The 25130-nt window shown below is 46.7% G+C and overlaps 1 protein-coding gene across 2 annotated transcripts in view; it reads left to right on the top strand.

The window, feature by feature from the left end:
• NLK (nemo like kinase) overlaps positions 1-25130 on the top strand; it is a 54287-nt gene that overhangs the window by 15214 nt on the left and 13943 nt on the right. For both annotated transcript variants that reach the window (XM_054166792.1, XM_054166791.1), the window contains 2 exons: positions 19227-19356; positions 20877-20932. In XM_054166792.1, the coding sequence (XP_054022767.1) occupies positions 19227-19356; positions 20877-20932 (186 nt within the window). The remainder of the gene's footprint in view (positions 1-19226; positions 19357-20876; positions 20933-25130) is intronic.

The following is a 25130-nucleotide window of genomic DNA, read 5'->3' as shown; positions in this document are numbered from 1 at the left end:
TCAGTCTTGGTGCGTAATAATTCTACCAGAGAATGTCCAGAAGCAAAACCGGTAGGCAAAAGGATTCTCGTAGGAAAAACTCTCTTTTACCTTAGGTCATCTGATTGAATTCAAGTGAATCAGAGTTGTGTTCAGCAGCTTAGCTAAAAGCAGTTTTGAATTCTGGAGTGGAAAGTCCCTTTTATTTGGTTTTTAAGTTATTAAAGATAGCACAAGGTATCAAAGTGCTTTCCTGAGCATATTTGCTCATTGATTGCATTTGAGAAGCCAGGATTAAGGTCTTCTGCTGTGCTTTTGATGGCAGGGCTTTGGCACACTAACCCAAGCCCATCATCTGAATTGCAGTTTTGCCCCTGCTGAGGGAGAAAAGGCATTTCTGTTCTTTAGGCTTGCAGTGTTTATTGTTTTGTGAAGCAGCTGAAGAAAAGTAGGTGAATGTTGACAGAATCGGGACCAGCCCTGACCTACTTGTGGCTTCTTCTCTGATCTCTGTCTCAGGCATGCCACCTGATAGGTTTTCTGCTTCTCTTCACTCATCCAAAGCTTCATCAAAACCATGAAGGACTGGCAGCTGTTTGGTAATTTGAATATTAAATGTATAATATATCATCACTCCTACAGTTGTTCCCAAGAAGAATTTGTCACCTCTCATGACTCAGTGAAGGGAATCCTTCTGTAATCATTTCTATTTCCTACTGCTCTCATTTTTAACCTTTGGGTTGAAAGTGCTTCGGAGCCATTCATTTTAGTCCCCTTTGAATCGTCTTCCACAAGCCTGTGTTTTACTTCAGAATGTCCCAAGACTGGAGTTGCACCCAGGGTGGTGATTTATGCTATCAGGAAGTTTTTTGACTGACTCAGCAGCATCCAGCAGGATTTTTGAGTCAGTTCATGGAGATCAGTTCAAACTGAAAATAGCTTTGCCACGAACAGGTTAGGCCAGAGCCTGGCAGTCTGACTTTGCTGTTTCTTTTGGGTAAAGCTGTGAAACCAAACCAGCTGCTGTGTAGGGGATAAATTCCTTTGATTTATAACAGTTGAGCCTGTTTTTTTGGGGGAGGGAGAAGGAAGAATCAGACCTGCCTTGCAGATCCTGTCATCTTTTCAAGAGCTGTGCTGCCTGCTTGAATGTGCAGCCTCCTCGTGCCTGCTTTCTGGGGCGCTGTGAGATGAACAGGGCTTGGTGGCTTTTGGTTGGGTTTTTTTTGGCTGACAGGCTTTGCAGACATTTACTAATATAACAAAATCAAACTTTTCATTTAGGAATGCCACCCTGCCAGCATCAGCCCTTGGAGAGGAACAGGGGAGAAGGCTTTACAATAAACTTTGAACTTTGCTGCTCCATCTTGTAACACCTTTTGTAGCTTCAAGCAGTGACTTTCCTTGCTGGCCAGTGAGCATCTCACACCTTCAGGCCCTGGTCAGATGGATTTAGTGAAGGCACAAAGCTAATGTAATAAATATTGTGTAAAGATAGGACTAAAGGAGCAAGACTGAGTGCTCTCTGCTTTGCTTGTGAGTGCCAGTCAAGAACTGTGTGACATAGAATCCTGGAACGGCTTAGGTTGGAAGGGACCTTGGAGATCATCTGCTCCAACCTCCCATGTTCTGTTTTGCAATAGCCAACACACTGCACAGCAGCCAGCAGAGCTGCAGTAGCTCAGCATTCACTTTGTACCTGAAGTACATTTATATTTTGGTCTCTGAGGGGTTTGGTGTGGTCAATGACATCAATGATTAATGTTTCAGTTATTGTTCACTGTAATGAATTTATTACTTCTACTTCACTCTGAAAATATTATCCTGGAAATAGAAACAAAAATAAAGTCAAGAGTGGAGACCAGGAAAGCTCAGCCAGCACTGATTTTATGCTGATCATTTCTTTTGCTCCTGCCTTGTTGTGCCATTATTAAGCCTCCAGAAGGGCTTGCAGCGGAAACATTTCTCAGTTCTGAAGCTCAATCTTCGTTCATTGGCTTCACCAAATCATCTGCCCAGGTGTGCTGTGCTCCAGATGAACATTAGGTGTAATGCTGGTGTAGCAATGCAGAAGAACCCCAGTTCTTGATTTGAGTGATGGCTCTCTGCTTTATCACACTTGGGAGGGGGTCACGTTAAGTCTTGGGAAGCATTACAAAGGCAGAAGGTTCAAGGACTTGGACTTTGGCAAGAGCAATACTGACTGCCAACTCCTCAATACCAAGCAGTTCCTTACAAAAAATACAGAGAAATAAGGACTTGCTTTTGTCTGGCAATTTGGATTTTGTGAATTTTGCAATATTGTGGTCATTTGAGTAGCAAACCAAAAGCTCTCCCATGGAGTTATCAGCACTGGTTATGCATCCTGCCTGTGGGCAGCCGTGGAAGAGTTTTAAACCTCTTGGCTCTCAGCAGGCTGTTAACTCCAAGGTGCTATTTACCTGTCTGGTTTAGTCCATCACTTCAATATCTTAATATTTCTGAGACTGCCCTTTTGAGTGTGATGAATAGGGGTGGTCATGGCTCCAATCTAATTGAGACTGTCAAGGAAATAGGTGGAATTTTTACAGCCTTCTGAGACTTGATGGTATGTGACAGAGGATCATTCACTTCACTGGCCCATGCTAATGGGAGACTGATGGCTCTTTAAACTCCCTGGTAACAAATATATGCCTGATTTAGTTTTGGCTTTGAATTCTTTGCAAGGTTGTGAGTCTTTCTTAGATCTGTATTAACATACACTGAAATTAAAAGGAATTTCTTTCACCTTCCAAACATAGCCCATAACCCCAAAGCATCTTTTAGGTGTTTGGGTTGTAGAGGTTAGGAGTTTATATCACACTTGTGTTTTGACACATCTTTTCTGGTCCTACAGTAATTCAAGGAAGGAATGACTGTGTGGTGTTGATCATGGAATCACAGAATGGTTTGGGTGAGAAGGGATCTCCAAAGGTCACCCAGTCCAACCCCCCCTGCAGTCAGCAGGGACATCCTCCACTGGAGCAGATTGGTCAGAACCTTGTCGAGCCTGACTTTGAATATCTCCAGGGAGAGAGCTTCAACCACCTCCCTGGGCAACCTGTTGCAGTGTTCCACCACCCTCATGGTGCAGAACTTGTTCCTAACATCCAGGCTAAACCTTCTCTAATTTCAAACCATTGCCCCTCATCCTATCACTGTAGGCCTTTTGGCATAGTCCCTCTGCAGCCTTCTTGTAGCCCCTTCAGGTACTGGAAGGCTGCTATTAGGCATCACTAGAGCCTTCTCTTCTCCAGGCTGAACACCCCCAGCTTCCTCAGCAGAGGTGCTCTAGCTCCCCTGATCACACAGGGGGAAAAAAAACCTTGCAATTTACAATTATTTACATGAATTAAAAGTACAGAGGAAGCATCAGAACAACTGATGTGCAATTCACCTTGCGTGCAACAGGGAGGAAGCTGCCTTAGTGTAGTCGAGCTCTTTAGCACTGTTGTCAAAATACAGAAAGGATTATCTTCAGTGTGAGCTGCCACTGAGAGAAGAAGCTGTGTCGTGTCTGGAGGAGGCAGCACTAAAAGAACTTTTGTCAGATGTGCTGTTGGGTTTCCTTCTCAGCTCTTAGTTTTGGTTTATTCTGTAGCGGAGGAATTGAGAGGTCTCTGGTTAGCGCTTGCCATGGCCGTGGTTAAGTGGTGGTGGTGGTGGCAATTGCAGCAGCATTTCAGATTAATGTATGTTTTATTTGATGTTTTGTTAAAGTTCTCATGCCAGACAGATAAATAAAAGTCCTCTTGTCTGAAGTAATTTCTGGGGAAGGGAATGGAAGAGAGAGTGGCAGCTGAGGAGCGTTCGGAGTTGCCGTGCTGCCTTCTCTATCGCTGCAGTAAATATTGATGTTCTGATAAGGAGCAGGCAGGGAATAAGCTGAAACTTGAAAGGTCATTAAGTAAGATTTGCCTCTTCCAGGTAAAAACCTTGATGAATGCTCATAGATTTATCATTACTACAGAATGAGGGGAGATGAGTACAAATAGCAGTGTTGCAGGAAGTTAAAAGTTACTGTGAGCCTCAAACCACAACCATCTCAGAGGCCTGAGGCTTTAGACTTACCCAGCAGGTACGGTTCTCCCCTTGGGGGGCAGCGAGGACACGGGAGGGTAATTCCTTTGGGCTGAAGCAGTGTTTCAAATACTTAGTGAAGTCGTGTTTCGAGCATTTGTTGCAGACTTTGGTTTGAATTCTCTTCTGATTCGTTCATGTGCTGGCAAGGAGCCAAACCTGATAGCGGTGCAGAAATGAAATGGCTGAAACACGACAGGTTTCACCTGGATCCTGAGGTGTGGTGTGGGCATTGCTGCCAGTCATCAGTGCAGAGCTTCATTGGGCTGCTGAGGCTTAAAGGAGTTTGGGCAGGAGGAGTTGTGTTTAGTCCTCCCACCCCAGGGAGAGAGTGGTAGGGAGGAGGAGAGGTGCAAAGGAAAGCAGGCAGTGACCATCAAGATGTTGGGCATGGTTAGTGCAGGAAGCCAGGTGTCTGTCTGGAGGATATGACCAGAGACTTTATTAACCTACTTTGCTGTGGAGGTATAGATTTATTCTAGGAACTGTGCCAGTGCCTGGAGGCTTGTTGGACAGGGGGAAGGAGCTTTCTCTTTTGGGTTTTCCTTGGTTGGCTAGTGGGAACGGGGATGGAGGTCAGTGAATTGGGCCAGGAATGGAGTGATTCATGAAATTGTGGTGTATGCTTTAAAAATAGAGAAGAAAGAAGGACAAAAATACGTGGGGATTTAGAAGTTATTTGTTTAGGAACATCACAGGCCCTGCAGAGCTGTGCCAGTGACTGGGGAAAAAAATGGGAGAGGAGAAAAGAGCTGCTTTTGTGGAATTTAAACCCATATCTGAATCGATGTCCTGGGTAGTGCAATCACTTCTCCTAGCTGTGGTTCACGCAGGCAGTTGAGAAGTAAATAAAAAGGTCTCAAGCATAGCCAGAAAATTTAGTGTAAATGGGGAAATAAATTTGATTTGGAAAGCAGTTTCAATTTGAAGCTTCCATGAAGGAAGACAAATTAAACATTTTTAAAGATATTAACCGTAACAGTATCCCTTTAATTTTCTCTCCTTTCTTTTAAGTAAGATACTCTGAATCAATTTCTGTTCAAGGAGACAGATTCCTTGCAGTAATCAGTTTTGCTTTTAGCTCTGATTTTCAGAGAATAAGCGATAATGGCGCACATGCTCGAGGGTGTGATTAGAAGGCAACATTAAAAGGCTTTTTAGGACATCTCTGGTAGAAAAAGGAGCTCTGGAGAGGTCTGCATTTGGCAGCTGAGCAAGATGTGAATAAAGCATACCTTTGAAGTGTGGTAGGAAGGAGAAGTTGCTTAACCCTTTCCCATGAAGTGCCTTCTACTGTGGGTTAAATCTAGGCCTTTCCTTCGGGTTGCTCTGAAAGTCACAAATCAAACCTGGGAGCTTGCCTTTGGTCTTTGCTTCCCCTGGGTGGATGCCCTGCCTCTAACAAAGACCCCCTGCCAAGAGCAGCCCTTAGCAAAGCTTGGCTGGTTCCACTCTCTTACAGCACAGGTTTTGGGGAGTGCCTTGGAGTATTTATTTATTTACCTTGCAGTACTCCAGGAGTGTGTTGAGGAAGCCTACAGGAATGCTGAGCATGCACGCTGGTAGTAAGTCAGTTAAATTGTCTTTTCCTGCTAAAGAGACTTACTTTCTGTTCAGTATCTCTAAGACACACACAAACTTTTGTTCACATGCAAGTTGCTGGATGTACACCCCACTTGCTGAAATTCTAGGGGGATATTTAGCTGGCAGAAGATGTTTCTGTAAGTTCCAGATGGCCAAAAGTGTAAGGTTTTACTTTTATCTGTGAACACCTTCCCCCAGCTTTTACCAATCCAGATCAGTCTGCAAATGGTTTCTTGTGTATCTCATATCAAGGGATCTGCTGTGTGGCTGCCAAAGCTGGCCTCCAAAGATGCTGAAGCAGGGGAGATCTGTTTGTCAGTGTGCTGTCCCTTCTGGGAGGAGTGCTGCTCTTTGCTCTTGGTGCAGGCTGAAGGGAGGCTTTGCAGTCCAGGCAGACAGTGAAGCAAGCTGCTTCCTTGTGTTGCAAGGGTTATTTCTGAGAGTGAAAGAGATGTGGGGAAAGGGCTGTGGGTTTTGCATCTTCCAGCAGTCATGGTGCTGTGACCTCCTCCTGTAGATCTGTTGAGCTCGTACAAGATTCTGACTGTCACTGCACTGTCTGCCTGGTACCTTATTGCTTCTGCACTGTCTGGGCTTGGATGTCTCTGTCTCAAAGTTAGATGTAAGTGAAATCAAAGTTTTGCTCAGTAGTATCTCCTCAGCTATCTTTTTTTATTCCAGTTTGCTTTCACATCATAGTTCTCAAAATAAAGAAGTTTTTTTCACCCACTGTTAATATTTCATTTTAGCATCTTTGAAGTACTGCCAGCTGGAGGCTGCTGCAGAGCAGTAGTGACCCCAAAATCCTCAACAGCACATCCATTTCTTAACCAGCTCAGCAAACAGCAGCTGGTCTTTTGGATAATGTCTTTTGACAATGAAACCTTTTGCTTGTTTGCCCATGCCTGTGTGCTAAACATTCTGCTACCAGTAGCAGCTGTTACTCAGGCTATTCTCTCAGTGTGTCAGAAGTGAGTTAATCTGTGCCACAGCTCTGGGGGCTCTCATGGAGGCAGTGCTGTGCAGCAGGATCAGAGACAAGTTCTGTGGAAACTTTGTCAAGCCCACGAGCTGCTGGGGAGAACACCTGCTCAGGCTTCCTGGGTCTCAGTGTTTGCCCCACGTGTGTCTGGTTTGTGGGCCCTGCTTAGCTGCTTAGAGTAAGCAGATATTTAGTACAGCTTACAGGTAGGATAGGAAGAAATGATGTCAGTTATCCCTGGACATGTGTTGCTGGCCAGTACATGAGTACAGGATCCACCTTTCATCAGTGCCTTCCCTCAGCCCAGTGGGCAGCCATCCTCAGACTTGCTGTACTTCTCTAGCTTCTTCAGCACTGATGATGCTGTGATTGCCTGGGCTGTTGATTTCCATTTGTTCTTCCTTAGTGATGATGAGCCTCGTACTGTAAGTTTAAAAGAGCTTCCACAAAGCTCTGCTCATTGCAGTAAAGTGGTGAAGCCTGAAGACTGCACACTGCTGTAATGTTTTCATCCCTCTCATCATTTATCTGTGTGTGACTTTTCCTTTAAAAAGGGTAGCTGGAGTGACTAGGAATATCTCCTTTAAACCAGATTGTATCAGCTTTTGCATCTCCTAAACAATTCCTGTGCAGCCAGAGGGTAAAAGATATTATAACAGCATGCCAATGGCATGAGTGTATGTGCTAAAGTCCTCCTGTGAAAAGTCCAACAAGACCAAATCCTAACTGCCCTCTGCTGCTGCTGCTCTGTTAGCCACTGCTCCTGGTTCTCACTGCACAGGATAGGATTTAGTGTGGTTTGTCACATACATCACTGACTCAGGTCAGGCTTGGCTGATGGGGAGTAAAGGCTCACATAACAGTAGAAAATTAGGTCCCTCCAATGAGCAAGCCTTGGTTATCTACAGACAGGGCTTAGTTTTAAGCTGGCTCTCTGCAGTTAACTGGTAGAGGGAGGCACTTCCAGAGAAACAGCTCCTGTGTTATCTGAGCCCTCTGAAAGAGATTAATCCCACCTCTCCCTCTCCTTATTGACTAGCCAGAGCCAGTGTGACTGACTTAGATCATATTTGACATATGCTTAAGCTGTCATTGTTACTGAAAAAGCAGTCTGTCTGTCTTCCCCTTTGTCCCAGCTACTTCTGTTCCTGCTCTCTGCTCCATGGTGCCAGCACAGCTATTTGCAGGGCCACACGGGGAGCAGATCCAGCAGCCCAGCAACAGCCACTAACCAGGTTAGATGTCCCACACTTAGAGCCTGGGACTGGAAAGCTGTCTCTGAGGCTACTGAAGTTAGACAAAGTGATTTAGTATTTGAATCATTTAGCTTCCATTAAAAATCATCAGCAAGCTTTAAAAAGTATTTTGTATGCAATGGTGAATGCCACTGCTGATGGCAGGAGCTGCTTTGGAAGATGAACTCTTCAGTATGTGGCTGGAGAAAATATTCCTGTTTATTAGGCAAGGCCACTGGAGAACCTAGAACCTTAGATTAGAATAGAATAGAATAGAATAGAATAGAATAGACCAGGTTGGAAGAGACCTTCGAGATCATCGTGTCCAACCTGTCACCCAACACTATCTTACCAACTAAACCACGGCACCAAGCACCCCAGCAAGTCTCTCACTTGGAGATTTCCTAAGAGCAGAACAGTCAAAGCAGCTGCTGTGCTGAAAAGCTGAGAATTTCCTTTAATTCTTCAGTAAGAAATCCTTTGTTAAATCTGCAAACACAATTTGCTTTCTTCGCTCAACCATTTCCCACTTTGTGTGCTTGCCTTCCTCAGCTCTCCCCTCTGCTATCTGATAGTCCATTAAATGTTGTTGATCAGCTTCTGGGAGAGCTGCTTGCTGGTCAGTAATGCCACAGAATGGATCATCTGGGTCTGGTGGCCTGTTCCAGTCTGTGAACTTCATGTGCCCAAGCAAACCTTTGCCAGACAAGCGAGCTGCTAGCTGCACGTCCTGTGCCCAGCCCTTCCACTTCACGCCTGGGAAACTTTTGGGGGTTGTGAACTTTTCTGAAGGCTTTTTTTTATTTCATCCTGTGCTGTAGTATATTCTGAGATATGCCAAGATGTGACTGGTTGCAATAGCATGGCTGAAGCCATGGTCTGTTGGGCATCATGTGCCCTTGAACACGAGCTGCATGGTTTGTTTCAAGTGGGTCGATCAGGTCCCCTTGTGTGAGCAGCTGAAATGCTCCTGGGGCCAGGTCTGTTGTGCATCTTTCTGGGAGATGTTTTGCATGATTCAAGCCAAGCAGCTGAGGACAAATATTCACTGATAACAAACACCTGGGGAGTGATCCTATTAAACCTCCCTCCCCTTCCTGGTAACCCCTGATGTAAATTTGAGGTATTCTCTGTAAGCATCAGGGGAGGTTCACTTCCCTCCCAGCACAAGCCCCAGCCGCAGTTTCCCACACCACCCCTGAGAACATTCTTGCATTATCTTGTTTTGTGTAATAATTGCCATGGAGTAGTCACAAACTTGTTTTTCTACCAGTTGGAGCTATAGAACAATGTGTATGCCTTGACCTGAAATGAGAGAGAGAGAAAGTTAGTGTTGGCTTAGTCTCCACCTTGAAAATTTGCCATCAGCGTGGAAGAGAGTTGCTAAAGACTTCTAATGCCTAATTGAAAAGGCTGAATGCCTGCAAGGATTCTTTGAGATAAGAATTGTCTTTGAAAACATTTCAACTGGAGGTCTGGGTTATACCATTAATCCTTTCTGTAGTTCTATTACTCTTTAAAATGTGCCTATTTCTGGAGTGATTAGCCTGCAGTGTAAACAGAGGCCAGAGGCTTTCTGAAGTACCTCTTGTTTTTCTTGGCACCTTTTATGTATTTTAAATAAAACTCTGAATGTAGTTCTTAATAAGGCAGATATATTTATATGCTGTCTAATCAGCACACCCAGAGTATTCAGCTGGATAGAACAGCACAGGGCACTCAGCTGCAGGTCAGGAGATGCAATCCCAGTTTCTGGCTCTCTGTAAGCTCCCAGCGTGAGCCGGGGCTTGGTTCCCTGCTGGACCTAATCCGGTGTAATTGCAGCCTGCTCCCAAAAAATGGCACTGTCTTGCACTTTGCCCCAGCCATGTGCTGGCACAGCTTCTCCTCTGTCACATCCAGGGAACAGGGGCTCTGGGATGACTTCATTCTGCTGGCTGCATATCTAATGCCAGCTCGCTCTGGATGGCTCTGCTGACCAGGCTCCTCTTCGGCAGCTCTTCGCCACTTTCAGTGCTGGCAGAGGGCAAGAACCAGCAATGCTGGGGAGCAGGACCCCCTGCTCCTGCAGCAGCTTGCAGTGAAGTAAAACCAGACCTTTGGACAAGTGCATCCTTATCTCACTTGTCTGCTGAAAGGATAAAAGCATTTTGCTGGACAGGGTCCTGTTGTGGCAGGGATGGTTTGGGGCTGCAGGCAGAGCCAGGGCTCCTCTGCCTGCAGGCTTGTCTGCTGCTCTACCCTAGTGGAACAGGAGTGCTGGTTTTCTAGTGAAAAATGGTACCTGAGAAGTCAGTTTGGTTTTAGTGACCCAGGACTGAATTAGTGCTGTAGAGCAAGGTGTCAGGGTTCTGGTTAAAGACAAGATTAAACAAGAGTTGTTCTTCTTGTGCAACAGGCAGGCTTCCACTTAGCTGTGAGTACAGGACTAGGAACAGAAGCATGAAACCAGCTGGGCTGTGAGTGCCATGCAGCCTTTAGTCCCAACCATGTGGAATACATTCTGGTTAGGTCCAGGAGGCTTCACTTTAAACTTGATGGAGGGTTTGATGAAGGATTTTGATAGATTTTGGTGTCTGGACAAGCCCAAAAGGTCAGTATTTGAAGAGGAGTGTTTCAGCCCTGTGTCAGACATCCCAGCATAGCTGTATTGGAATCTTTGTTGTATTTAAATAACAGCCAAAGCCTAAAATAAGACAAATTGTCTGGCTTACCTGTAGCTTAATCTCTTTGCTTTCATGTTGACATTTCTTTCCTCAGTTTTTAATTAGAGGGATCAGGGGGTTTGTTATGTTCATTAAAAGGGGAGAACTGCCCAAGCTGCTGCTCCAGAGGAGGCAAGCTGTTCAGAACAACACCACCTTGTCAAATGCATTCCCAAATCATCAGCACAGAAGCAACCTGTAGTGTTCTGGCTGTAGTAGTCTTGGTGTTACCTGTACCAGTAGATGGTGATGATTCTAGGGTGTCACCACAAGTAGTTGTTGCCGTTGGTCACTGGTTTTTTTAAGTGGCTGGCTGATGAAGCCACTCAAGGTGGAGATTATTACAAATGTTTGCTTTAATTGCTCTGGAGTGCTGCAAGCCTGCTAAGGTAGCAGGGAGAGCATCCTCCAAGAAGCTTCCTTTTAACCTTGCAAACTTTATTGTTGGATAATTTTCACAGCTTAACATTCTACCCTTATTGTGTAGGTAAAGCGTGAGTGACAGGGGGAGGCAGGGGGATGCTGTTACAGGCACCAGCAAAGGGAGGAGGTCGTGACCCGCTGCTGTTAATGAACACAGGGAGCTGCTCCTCTGCTAGTGACCAAGCCACTGGTGTGAGCACAACTTCATTGTGCTGAGAGAGCCTTGTAATTGCTGTGAGAGCAAAACGTTTGACTTGCTTTAATAGTATTAAAAGTTGCTTTTTGCTGTGGCTTGTACAGTGCAATAAAGAATCCAGACTGATTGGGTGCTCTCACAGAACCATCCAGAATCACTTAATTCTCCAGACATGACCGAAGCCAAACCAGATATTCCTTTCTACCCCTCCAACCCCCTCCAAACTGTGTTTATCAACTTATTTTTTGCCCCTTGCCTCTATATAATTTTTTGCTATGTTGTTTTTGCTTTCAAGGTTGGTCTCTTATCTCTTTATTGCCAGCTACAGTTGATGCTTAATAAGTGAAACCTTTGCAGACTTCAGTAGTAGCTTGAAAGAGCACCCCGTTGCCTGTGTGCTGAGTGATGGATAGATTCCCTGCCTGCTGCTCACTTCACTGCTAGCTGCACCTAGGGTGTAATATCCTAACAAAGCAGAGGAGGGAATTGAAATGTGTTCTTCTGAGAGCAGCAGTAAGTAAAGCTGCCTTTCGAGTTGTTCTCTCAATTAGCTCCTAGGAGATTTTCCTGCTTCTCTAGTTTCTCTTGGGGCTATGTGACCTGATAGCATATTGCTATAAATAATTATTTTGCTGGTATCAAAGCAGGTACTGCACACACACAGCAACACTTCCAGCATCTCTCCTGGATGCTGGAAACACCAGCTTTCCAGACAGGCTTTTTTCTTTCTTTCTCTTTTTTTTTCTTCCTCCCCCCTTCCTTTTTCTGTTCTTCTTTGGAATGCAGTCCTGACGTTTCTGATCTTCATAACTTTGATTGGTAGTTCTGTGCTGCCCCTTGAAGTGAAATTGCCAGCGAGTCGTATCCAGCAAGCTCACAAGGCAAGGGGGTGAGGAGCAGTGTGAAATCCTGGCAGCTCTGGGGGAGAGAGCAGAGGAATTGCTTTCAAGCTGGATATTACTTGTTTAGAAGTGGGTTATTTGAAAGAAAAAAGAAACTGGCCTCAAATGCATATGCCACAGCAGCTCCATTTAACTCATTCCTTTATCAGAGACAATGCCAGGAGCACCGGGAAAAGGCAATTCACCTCCACCAGTTTTTGTTGTGTGGAAGCATTTGAAAACCAGGGAGCAGACATAGCAGGACGTGCTTGCACAGCTGTGATGAGGTTTAACAGTCCTGCAATATGTTGAGCTCTTTTTGTTTTTCAAATGGGTCCCACAACTAGTAAAGCTGAACATCAATAAATCAGTGGGAGCTGTCAATATAAATCAGAGTTTTGTGTTGCTTGATTAAAGACAGACCATTGTATCAAGCCTTTCACTGTCACTAATGAGGCTGCCCGACAGCTAGATCCATGGGAGGAGAGGGAGAGTTAACAGGACACTGAGGGTTGCTGCCATCATTGCCTGATGGTGTCCTGGCTTAACAGAATTTAGTATTCCTGGGCAGTGTTGTGGAGACTGAGCTGAAGAGCTGCAGTGCTTCGAGGTACAAAGTGCTGCCACAGAATTGTCAGGGTTGGAAGGGACCTCAAGGATCATCCAGATCCAACCCCCCTGCCATGGGCAGGGACACCTCACACCACGGCAGGTTGCTCAGAGCCACATCCAGCCTGGCCTTAAAAACCTCTGGGGATGAGGCTTCCACCAGTGTCCAGTGAGGCTTAGCCACAGAAGTAGTTTGGGAATCAGTACTCCAAAGCTTTGGGTAACCTTCAGGCAGAGAGCAGGAGGTGGATGCCGTTTCATCTTTTGGGGGTAGCAGTTGGAAGGATTCCTGCAGGCATTCAGCAGCTGCTTTCATCTCCATGATCTTGCTGAGAGAATATTTATTTTAAAATGCTTCCTTTTTGTTGGTGTTGATTTTTGCTGGGTTTGGTTTTGTTTTGACCAAGGAATTAGGAACGAGGTTAGGCAAAGTACAGGCTTAACGGGGGGGGGGGAAACCCCTCCAAGTTTTGCAGTTCGTGCTGCTGTTGGTGTGTAATTAACATTGATTTATGAGAGCTGTAATTTAGGCAGCTGTAAACTGCCTCATGACCTTCTGCAGAGCAGATATAAACTTGCTCAGCTGTAGATGGTCAGCATTCATGGCCTCAAATTAATTTCCAGTCTGAACTGGGTGATGTAAAATCTGGCTGTGGCATTCCCATGCAGCCAGCAGAAGTTTGTAGCAGTGCAGCCAAAGCAAGTGAGTGCTTCAAACCCACCGGAAATCCCAGGTTAGGAGGCTGTTCCCAAAGCCTCCCCACTGCAGGCATTCTGATTTTCATTTGTCTGGTGAGCTCCAGAGATGTCTTTCTCTGAATTTGTGTCTTGGATTCAGTTTTTAACTTTGAATGTGTTTCTCTCCCAGCCTTGACCTGTACCACCCCCACTGCTGCTGGTGGCACAGCTCACAGGGGACTGGAGGAAGCAGAATGTGTGCCTTGGGCTGTGGTTTCAGCCTGTAGATGCCATTTGATTAGGTGGTGAGGTCAGGCTGCTTACACTGAACCGTTGTTGTGGCTTACTTGAAACTCCTCATAGGCACAACTGCAGAGGCAGTGTGGCTGAACATCAGCAAATGCCACTGCCTTTCTCTTTAGTACTCCTCTGGATTTGAGGATTTCCATCATTTCAGGCAGTGTGAGGGCAGTGCTGCTGTTCTTTTCAAATCATGCCTTGTGTTTCATAGGATCCCAGAATGGCTCAGGTTGGAAGGGACCTCAGAGATCATCTGCTCCAACCTCCCTGCCCTGGGTAGGGATGCCTCAAAACTAGACTCAGCTGTTCAAGGCCTTATCCAGCCTGGCTTTGAACACCCCCAGGGAGGAGGCATCCTGTGCAGCTCAGCCTGACAAGTAACTAAGTGGTCACTAAGGCAGAGATGCCTTGGCCAGGATCTCTTTCAGCAGAGGTGCTGGGAGCTGCCTTCAGAGCTGTGCTTATCTGTGCAGCCCCAGCTTCATTAGCTAATAGGGCTGGGATAACCCTAACCCCTGTGCTACAGAAGCAGAAATGCTCAGCCCAGCCAGCCTTTCAGCCACAAAGAAAGGGAAGCATTCCTCTGGAGCAGGCTGCAGCACTTATCTGCCTGCTCTGGTACTGTTTGTGCTGAAGCAAAGCAGCTGCTACCCCGAGTTAGGAGAGAACAAACTCAACACGGCGTGAAATGACTGGGCTGAATTCACAGCATTAGAGGTGGATTGTTACCAGCTCCAAGCCTGGCTGCTCCTTGCATGAATAACAACAAGAAATGCTGCTTTGGGAGTTTTACCTTCAAACATTAACAAGGCACCCTGCAAACTTTCCCACCACCTGTGAGGTGGCTGTCCAGCAGGGTATATGGCACAGCATCTTCCATGGCAGTTGTTGCAACAGAGTCGATGCCTGTAAGAGCTGAGGCAAGGGCAGAGAGGAGGTTTCCAAGTGGGAACATCTTTAAAAGGTGGCTATCAAAAATAACTCCAAAAGGTCTGGAGGGCAGAGTGCCAAAGCTGTGGTGCTGCTACTAAAACATGTCCCCTCCAAGATGTTTGTCACAGGGGAGGAGAAGCAGGATCCAAATCCTCAGGTCCCAAACAGATGATTTCCCCTTGCTCAATTAGAAGTGAAGCAGCAAGCAAGTGGAAACTTGTTTGGGTGTTTATTCCCCTTCCAGCAGATCAGTTTCATCCTGTCTGCTGAGAGCTTGAATTTCAGAAGCAGCTCCATCACCTGCCTTGAGTTCAGCCTTGACTTGTTGGTGCTGCCCCAGTGAGACCTGGATGTGGCTGCGTGTCCAGAGTGTGTGCAGCTGCAGGGCTGCTTTTCAGCTGTGCACTCAGCCCCCTGCTGCAGCTGGGCTGGGAAGCCTTCAGGGCACTGATAGTAAGGAAAGACCTGAAGAGCAGAGGACTCCAACGTGCTTTGGCAATCCAGCAGTGAGGAACTTCCTGTGACAGGTTTTGGGTTGGTTTTGTGGTTCTTTTTGGGTACTTCAGCCCCTAGCTGAAGCCAGACTGCTCTTGCTCTTTGTGTATTTTTAATGGTGCTGGCTTTGTGGGCTAATGAATGGCATTTTGCTCCAGCACTTTTTCAGTTCCTTGTCTCTTTCAGGCAGACCCCTGAGCTGAGTTGCATGTCTGAGCTGTTTATGAGATTCTAATATGTCCAACATGCCTCAAATGTCAAAGCTGCTGAGTTGTTTGCTGGTACACCTTTACAAAATGGGTTATTCTTCTGTGACTCAGCAGGATGGTGTCTTGCTGCTGTGACAGGTCTCAAATTCAGGAGCTGATTGCTATAGATACAGCCTAAATATACAGCTAGGAGCTTAAAAAGCTTGGAGCTCCTAAAGCCTACAGTCTTCAGAAGGGGAAGAGTGTTTAACCCAACCAGCTCGCTCTCTACCCAGGTTTGTGGAGATTGCCTTCCTCTGGCTGTGCACAGCCAAGGTGATGCCCAAGTTTCAGGTGACAGATTTTTATCAATCATGCAAGGTTGCATTACTTGTTTACACCTCCCTTCAAAGATGTTCTTTGTGACTTCTTCAGGCCTGTCCATGTCAGATTCTACCAAGCTTATGCCTTTTGAGATAGAGCTCAAGCAAAACCCCTATTAAATCTGGGAAGCTGCAGCTGATTTCACCAGCAAACAAACCTGCAGACCAGCTGGGTTCTGCTTTGTGCTCTTTCTGTGTTGTCCAAGCCCTGGCCATGATCAGTGAAGACTTTTTAGCCTTTCCTTAGAGAAGTTCTCTGTGTTTGCCAGACTAATTTACTGCAGAGAACAGAAATGGTAGGAGTAGATGGGAACCCTCTGCAATGAGCTGTCTGCATCTCAGGCATTGTTTTAATCTGCCTTCAAACAAGATGAAATAGGTTTAAGGAATTAATTGGTTTGCAGTGTAAGATAGCAATGGTGTCTAAAGAAAAGTGCTTTGTTGTAGGTAGGATTTTAGATAAGTCTCTAAAGAATAATAATGGAACAAATCCACATACTGAGATGTCTTCACCTCATCAAAAAAGCATCATAGAATGGTTTGGGTTGGAAGAGACCTCCAAAGCTCATCCAGTCCACCCCCCCTGCAGGCAGCAGGGACATCCTCCACTACATCAAGATGCTCAGAGCCTTATCAAACCTAACCTTGAATATCTCCAAGGGTATGGCCTCAACTACCTCCCTGGGCAAAGTGTTGCAGTGTTCCAGCACCCTCATGGTGCAGAACTTCTTCCTAACATCCAATCTAAATCTGCTCTTCTCTAACTCCAAACCATTGCCCCTCATCCTGTCACTGCAGGCCTTTGCAAACAGTCCCTCTGCAGCTTTCTTGTAGCCCCCTTCAGCTACTGGAAGGCTGCTGTGAAGTGCCCCTGGAGCCTTCTCTTCTCCAGGCTGAACACCCCCAGCTCCCTCAGCCTGTCCTTGTAGCAGAAGTGTTCCAGCCCTCTGATTTTCATGATCTGGTCTGGATCTGCTTTATCAGGTCCATGTCCTTCCTGTGTTGAGGGCTCCAGAGCTGGACAGAGTGCTCCAGGTGAATTGTAAGAGCATGCTCCAGATGTGCTGTGCCATAGCAGATGATTTGAAATGAAATACTTTTCATAGCAAGAGAGCTATTTAGCTCTTGGTTGACCTGTAGTGGTGAGTATAACATGGCTGAGGAAGGCACTTGTGGTCTGCCTAGGAGTCAGCAGTCATTTGGGAGGAGCTGCCATGTTGTCAGAGGTCTCAGGTCTGATGTCTGTGTGATGTATCATCACTGGGATCTGCTGGTGGAATTCCTGCCCTGGCTGGGGATATCCTCTTGGTAGCAGCTGTGTGTGTGCAGCGGGCAGCACTGGTGGCACAGCTCCAAAGGGGAGAACCAGCAGTCCCTCAGTATCTGCAGTGCCTGCAGGGGGGATTTTTATTAATACCATTGTGCAAGTTGCTTTGGTTCTGTTTGCAGCCAGGGTTTTTCTAGTGCATTCCAAGGAACTGGCAGCTTTGACATTTTCTTTTACAGGTTGGGGGTTTGCTGGCTTGCTTTTGTAACATTTGTTTGCTATTTTTGGTCAAAACTTGGCAAGGGCCATAAGCACCAATACTGCTAATTAGTTAATGAGTGTGTGTTTCACCCTGGGAGCAGTGGCAACTCTCAGCTCATACTGGGATCCGGTTTCTGCGGCTCTGCGAGGCACTGCCTGGCACTGGCCCTGCTGTGTCTCTCAGAATCTGCCTCTGCTGGAATCCCAAAGCTGTGGGCCAGCACAGAACGTCACCTGCTGCTGCTGAGTGGTGCCTTGGCTTGCAGATGGCCTTGCTGAGGGTAACCATGCCTGGGACAGGTCACTGTCCAGTCTGGGGAGGGTGTCTCACTCTGGCCAGAGGCCAGCTCTGGGTTGCATTAATGGTGGATTTTCTGTAGCTCTTCCAGTTTTCCTTCCCTTTCTTCCCAGTTTAGGCTCTAGAGGCAAGAGGCAGAGGTCCTGGAGAAAAGAGGAAACATATTGTCAGTTAGATAACCTGTTCAGATTCTTTTCATCTCTGTGTCTCCCACCACAGCAATAATCTGGGATCAATTTCCCTGGGTCCCCTGCTGCCCTTTGTTTGAAATACAAACCCACAGTGCCTGTTTCCAAGTGTTCCAGCCCAGAGCTGTGGGATGGTTCTCCTCTGCCTCCCAGCAGCCTGTGTCAGGAGCTGCTCCTGACTGGATTGAATTGTTTTGCATTTTGAGGTCAGAATCAAGGCAGATATTTGGTTACTCTTCATTTTTTTTAGACACTTAACACAATATGGCCCTGAGACAGAAGGAGCAGCCTTCCATGTGTCTGGTGGAGGGGCACTTGATGGCTGGAAAAGCCAACAGCTTTTAAAGGACAAATGCAGTCACCAGGGTCCACAGCTGGATGTAGATTCTTGTGTGGTTACAGCATTGCACTGAGCAGAAAGTTATTTTGGTCATCCCCCTAAAAATGTGCAGGCAAAAAAAAAAAGGAGGAAGGTTTCCTAACAACTGAAGCTCCAGAAACCCTGTTCTGTGGTGAGCTTTGAGAGGCTTCACCTCCAAAGCCGTATTTGGGAATTGGAATTGAGGTACCATCATCTCCTTGCTCCACTTTTATGGTTCTCATTATAAAATTCTATTTTCAGAATCCAATTACTTTAAAAGACCTGCCATGGACAAAGCACCTTAGAACACTGAGCTGCTAGGCCTGCACCCCACCAGCTCTCTGAGAGGAGGACAAGGATCACACCACCTGGGTTACAGTTGTGGGCACTCGGATAAGTCTGCTCGTGCTTCTCCAGACCTAAAGTGCTGTAGGGAGAGGGCAGGTTGTAGTCTTACTCTTGCCAGTGCTCTGTGAGAAGGGGATTATGCACTTTTCCCCCTCAGAATGGGATTATTTGGTTTTTTGCCCTCAGAATGGGATTATTCTCTTTTTTTTGCCCTCTGAGGAGAGGAAGAAGAAGGCAGTAGACCAAACTAAATCCAACCTGTGTAACTCAGGACATAGAATCACAGAATTGTTAGGGTTGGAAGGGACCTCAAGGCTCAGCCAGTTCCAACCCCCTGCCATGGGCAGGGACACCTCACACTACAGCAGGTTGCTCACAGCCACCTCCAGCCTGGCTGCAAACACCTCCAGGGCTGAGGCTTCCACCACCTCCCTGGGCAGCCTGTGCCAGTGCCTCAGGTCTGTTTTTCTGGGGAGGGGAAGATGTTTATCATCACATCCACTCCTCAGCCCAAGGTGTTGATCCGCCTTTGAGCTACGTTCTGTGCCTGGTGGTGGGCAGTGTGTGCCCTGCTGTCCCTGTGCCTGGCCCTCAAGCCTGCCTGGGTGCATCCATGTGTGCTGTGACTGAGGACCGAGCTCACCGCCGCGAGTCCGGCCTGTGGTGCGGGCTGCGCTGCCCTCGGCTCGGCGCTCCCTGCCCTGCGAGTGTCTTCACGCTGCTTTGACTCACCGCCTAAGCTGAGAATGATGAGAACTCTGAACGTGTTCTTTTCTGCTGGAGATAAACTTGTCTAACAGTGGTGTGTGATCTTGTGACTCTTTTGTTCTGTAGGTCAGTGACAGACCCACGAGATGGAAAGAGAGTTGCACTCAAAAAGATGCCCAACGTCTTCCAAAATTTGGTCTCTTGTAAAAGGGTCTTCCGGGAGTTGAAGATGTTGTGTTTTTTTAAGCATGACAATGTAAGTAAATTCAAAGTCTTTGCTAAAGCCTAACTGTGAGATGGAGCTAGCTGCAACTGCAGAGGGTTTCTTTCTTCTAACTACCTGGCAGAGCCTCTCCAGTGCTTTCCCAGCTCTCTGAGGTGGCGCTTGCCGGATCGCCTGGGAACTCCGCTATGGCTGGTGCATACACACACCATCAAAGCTGAAGTGATCCCAAATCCAAGAGTATTCCTGATTGCCCTCCCCAAAGGCTTGCAAAAAGGCAGGCAATCCACTTCCACCTAATCTGATTTGAGGCTAAATGGGATGAATGTTGAGCTGCACAAAGTTTATGCCGGCTGGGGATGTTTCTCTTCCAAACTGTTTCTTCCTCCTTCTCCCTCCTCCTTTCGTTGGAGTTTGTTGCTCAGTTCTTCTGGCACAGTGGTTGCACAGCACTCCCAAATCTGCTTTGGGTCAAGCAGCTAGGGTTGAGCTAAAACATGTGAAGAATGGTTTGACCCATTGGGTTGTGGCTGAAGAGAATCAAAAAATACTTCTGGAAGCTGTTCCCCAGGTGTCAGTGGCTGTGGTAACTCTCACACTGATCAGCAGTCGTGAGTGTGTGGGGAGTGCTGTCTCCTAGTGGGATGGGATCAGGTAGTGGGGATCTGTTTCAAACCCTCTTTCCTTGCTTTTCCTCCTCTTTTGAAAGTTACCCTTTTGAATCTCAGGGGTTTATTTTAGTCAGGCACTGCATACAGTGCTGGTGGTAGGTGGGCTGCCTTGCAAGCCTGTGCCAGATTGCAGAGTCCCCACCACCACTGTCACCAGGGCTTGGGAGATGGATTCTGGGACAAAATTTCTTCTGAGGTGGTGCTTTAAGTGCTCCTCACTGGAGTCTTTATTATGGAGAAGATGTTACTGAGGACTATAAAATTAAATGAAAGCATCTCTCTGAGCACTCAGAAGTTGAGCCTGGTACCCCCTGAAATTTGTGTGCTTCACCTAAATGTCACAGTTCCCAGGCCAGGATCTCAAAGGCCACACCAGGGTTGTGTTGTTTCCTGTGAGGGGATGGAAATGCTGTGCTGCTGCTTTTCTGCCTTTTTGCTTTGCACAGAGAGCTGAGCTTCTGATTCAGAATTACAGACTTTGGGCTCTGCAGTTCCCACGTGGAAGCAGAGTATCACAAAGCTCTTAAAGGTGAAAGGCAGGACAAAGTGTCACATCTTTTGCTAGAATGACTTCTTTCAAGTCAGCTGTGGTTAGATACATATGACATTAACCACTTCTTATTGAGTAGATACATTTATGCTGTTAAGCTGGCACTTGTACAGCTGGGGAAAAGTCTCTTGAATTAAAAGCATGAAAGAGAGTCCCTGGCTGTACAGAATATCTGTGATGGGAGGCTGTTGAATTCCCACACCTAATGAGACAGAGCATTGGGGTAGAAGGGAGCCAAGCTCTGTGAGAAAGCTGCATCCTGACTGCCTTTTTGGAAGGGAATTGGTTTTGTTTGCCTGGGACAGGTCTTGATCTTGTGTGGTGTTTCCTAGGTACTCTCTGCCCTCGACATCCTCCAGCCTCCACACATTGACTATTTTGAAGAAATGTATCCTAACTGTCTAAAGTAGAGCATCCTAATTGAGGTAGGTGGTGTTCTCATTAGCTTAGAAACTGAGAGGAGCTGCTGGGATCTGGGCAACAGAGCTACCAAACCCTGGAGCCTGTATCCAAACAGTTTTATTTAAAGAAGTGAATCTAGCCTCTGAAGGACTCTCAGTTTCTGTTAACATTGGAGATGAAATGGTGAAGGGTTGAACATGAAGCTTGGATTATGGAATGGTCAGCACATGCAGGGCAGTTTCTGGGTATCTACCAACAGGTTTTGCTGCCTCCCAAACTCGAATGGTTACCAGAACCTCCCTGTAAAGCAGGCAGGACACACTGAAGTGTCTGTTCTGGGCTTATGTGAGAGACCTGCCAATCATTTTCCATCTGACAATGGATGCCTGTACCTTCAGGAGCATATAGAGAGGGTCAGGATGGAGGATTTGGGTTTATTTTCTAAAATGACATCATTTTTATACAATCATAATTGGCACCTGAGAGCTTTTGCTGCTACCTGGATGCACAGTAATGGTTAGGTCTGAAAAAGCAATTAATGCACTGGCCCACAGGTGTCCACCTCTTGTGTTCTGTGCCTCCTACCAGTGGCTTTGTTGTGCTGGTGTCAGTCTTCATTGGAGCTGCTCCAGGCTTGAGTGCTTCCCCTTCTTACGGGCTTTGGAAGGTTGGTTGTTAGTTCCTGATGGGCCTTTAGCTGCTTTTTTGTATGACCCACTTTACAAGACAGTTAATGGGGGGTGGGGGGAGAGAAATATCATTCTTTATTTTTAGAGAAACTGAACTTTGTGAGATGTGGTTTGATCTATTTATAAGACCTTGAATTGATTGGTGAAGAAAGTTAGGGGTATTTTAAACTTGGTGATTTCAACCTAACCAGAGCAGGATTTACTGACTGCTAAAGAAATCCCCTGGTTGAAAACATTGCTGTGTGCTCTGCCAGCTCTGAAATGTTGGTTTGCTCTTTCTCTCCTGTGAGCAGTGCAGGAGCAGTCCTCATAAACTGGATTTTGGCCATTTGCACTTGTTCAGTGCCCTCATTTTCTACCAAGTTATGTGAGTTACAGATCAGATCTAGGTTAAGGATTACTCCTTCCCTCTGCTTGTACCATCAAGAATACTTAAGTGGGATAAGCTTAGTTTCATGAGCTTAGTTACTGCCAAGTTTTGAATCTAAGCCCAGGAATATTAGTTTCCTTCATGGTTTACTGATTTTTAAGTGATTCTGACTAGTATTTTATTGGGCTGCCTGGTTTTCAGGTTGAATGTCTTGGCTCTGAGAGTGGTAAGTGAGGACTGCTTTGTGCAGTCTCCTTTCTCCTTTCTTTTGAAATCATTGCAGTAAGTGCACTCCTGACCCTTAAATTCATTAGAAGAATGAATGAATTGGTGTTTTAACTGCATGTGCTTCTGCTGGCTGGAGGAGAAGGAGAACTTGTTTCAGATCTATTGTAAGATCAGGTCACTACACTCCATATTTAGAGGATGTGGTCTTAAGCACTTCTTTTGTTGATCCATTGCTGTAGTTCCTAAAGATGCAGCAGCATTCTGTGTTTACAATAAGGCTTATTGATCAGTGAGGAAAATGGGTAGGGATTGAGCTGGCCCTGTTTGATTTCCTCTATTCTCTCTGGGGAGTTCTAGAGCCCTGCTTGGGGAGAGAAAAACCCAAACAGTAAGAGAAGGCTCAAAGTGCAGATTTGAATAGGTCATGAGGCTGTGGTCTTCTAGGTGCCTGTCTTGAGAAAATAAATTAGTTAGAGGCTGTTTAGTGAGTTTTAGGCTGTAGATGTTCAGCACTGTGCCAGTTTCCTCATAGCAGAGGTGTTCAAGTCCCCCAGTCATCCTCACAGCTCTCTGTTGGACTCTCTCCAGCAGATCCCTGTCTTTCTTGAACTGGGGAGCCCAACACTGGACTCAATATTCCAAGTATGGTCTCACCAGGTCCAAGTAGAGGGCGAGGAGAGCCTCCTTAGACCTGCTTGGTCTCTCCCCACAAGTCCACAGAGTTGAGTTTGGAGGTGAGCAGAGCCCTAGTGAAGAAGCCCCAGGTCAGTGTGAGAGCCACCACGTCGGAGGGGACTTCATTCCTCTCTGAGCCTGCCCTGCCACTTGGTGAAATCTCCCACCTCAGCAGCTCTGCAGCCAGCAAAGCCAGGGAAGTTCTTTTGTGCCATGCCTCTGCCTTGGTGATTCTTCTGGAGTAAATTGGTACATTTGTAGTTCTAATTTTACACAGCTACTTAACTAATTACTGCTGTCAGTGGCAATTTCTGTCTGGTGGGGACGCTGGCTTAGCTGCGTGCCACAGCCCCAGCGACCACCTCACAGCCAGCATCTTGTGCTTTCAGCTAGCACAGGAGAGCTGCAGGCACCTGTTAGAGGGGCTGGATGAAATCCTGCAGGAATTTGGGGGTTGCTTTTGCTCAACATTCACAGCAGTGGCTGGAGCCAAGGCATTGACCCGCTCAGGTACCAGCTGTTAAGGAGCTGCCACGTTTGTCAGAGGCAGGAGCTGCTTGTTTAGAGACCCTCATTAAATTATCCAGAGACAATAATCAGATAGCTGCTGCTCAAGTTAATGGCACCTCTGAGCCCCTGTCAAGAGAGCTTTATTTAATGCACAGCAGACCTGGAGTGGTGCAGGTGCCATTTCAGGCCCTCATTTAATTTAAGCTGCTTTAGTTGGCATGGCAACTAGTTGAGACATCTGGGAGACATTATGCTTGGGATTGAGATTTAGGAGGATTTGTGGTGTTAGCAAAACAAAAACCTTGTCACCACAAAGTGCAGAGTAATGCTTTGGGACCTTCCCCCCCACCTTTTAAATGTTTTCCATGAAACATTAAAGATCTGTTGCAGCCTGAAGGTAACCCCCAGATTTTAAAAGGTTGCTATAAATATTTCAGAGGCCCTTGGCAGAAAAGGAAAAAGACAAATTAGAGGCCTTGGCTTCCTGGTGCTGCAGGGTTGAGCTTTCCCTTCAGGGCTGCAGGCTTCATTGGCAGGAGTTTGTTTATTTCATTTTGGGGAGGTCCAGAAGTTGGCAATAGTTAATTTTTCAGTCAATTTTGGTGTGCTGTGCTGGTGGTAGGTGAGAAGTTTGGCTGATAGGTTTGGGCTGGGTAGAGCTTGCAGGGCAACCAGATGGGAGGGGAAGGTGAAATAGGTATAGAGATGAAAGAAAATGTGACGTTTTCTCTAGATTCTTGCAAGTGCAGCTTGGCCTCTGCCAGGGAACTGCTGATGGGGGGGAAGGACGAGCAGGAGTTCCTGGTGAAGCTCCCTTGCTTGCCCTCTTACCAAGAGATAAACATCTCACCTGAAGTCAGGGTTTGCTATTATATTTCAGGCTTGATCTGGAGCAGAGCTGGTTGTAAAGAGCATTGAACCACCTGATAGGATAATGGTGAGACTTAAAACCAGCCCGAGCCCTCCCGCTGACCCAGTTAGCTTTGCTCCAGAGGAAGGGTCAGGGCAGCACGCTCCTAAAAATTCCAGCCTGGGGTCACTGAGTTCATGGAGTTACCAGAGCTCGTGCCTGGCAGATGCAGAGGGCAAGTGGGACTGAGCTGGAACTTCCTCTTGCACGGCAAGCCCCAGCTTCTCCCTAGGAGCAGAGGCAAATCCGTTCCCCTCCAGCCTTCCAGGGACCAAGCTCCTAGCGCTTGGTGGGTGCAGGAGGCTGAGAGTTGCCCTTGCACTGTGCATGGACCTGGGACACCAAGGGAGGGACTGGAGTGGGGGCCAGGAGATGCAGCTGCCTTTCAAACTCCCTCCTTGACCTTCTGCATGACCCTGGCAGCGTGCACCATGTCTCTGCCGCGCTTTTGGCTGGCAGGGCACAGCAGGACTTGGTGTGACTTTGTTGGCTTTGTTGCAAGAGTTTTGAGTTCTCAGCACCACAAGTTCAACCCTTTGCAAAAGCTGAGGTGCTCTGGTTGTGCTTTAAACTCTGCTCTGAACCACAGCTCCAGAGTCAAAACTTCATTTACCAGCATAGCTCTGAGTGAAGCAGAGCACAGTGGAGGCAGCTTCTCTGCAACCCAACGGGCTCTTCATCGCTGCTGGTCCCAGCAACCCCTGCCACCATGGGCAGATGTGGCTCTAGTGTCCCAGGGTTTATCTCATGATTTCTGCACATTTTGTTAGCTGCAGCATCCTCAGGAAGTGGACACTGGAAG

Source organism: Dryobates pubescens, chromosome 13 (assembly GCF_014839835.1).
Source record: "Dryobates pubescens isolate bDryPub1 chromosome 13, bDryPub1.pri, whole genome shotgun sequence".
Lineage (NCBI taxonomy): Eukaryota > Metazoa > Chordata > Aves > Piciformes > Picidae > Dryobates > Dryobates pubescens.
Note: the sequence above shows the minus strand (reverse complement) of the source record. Positions and strands in the feature narration are given on the sequence as shown.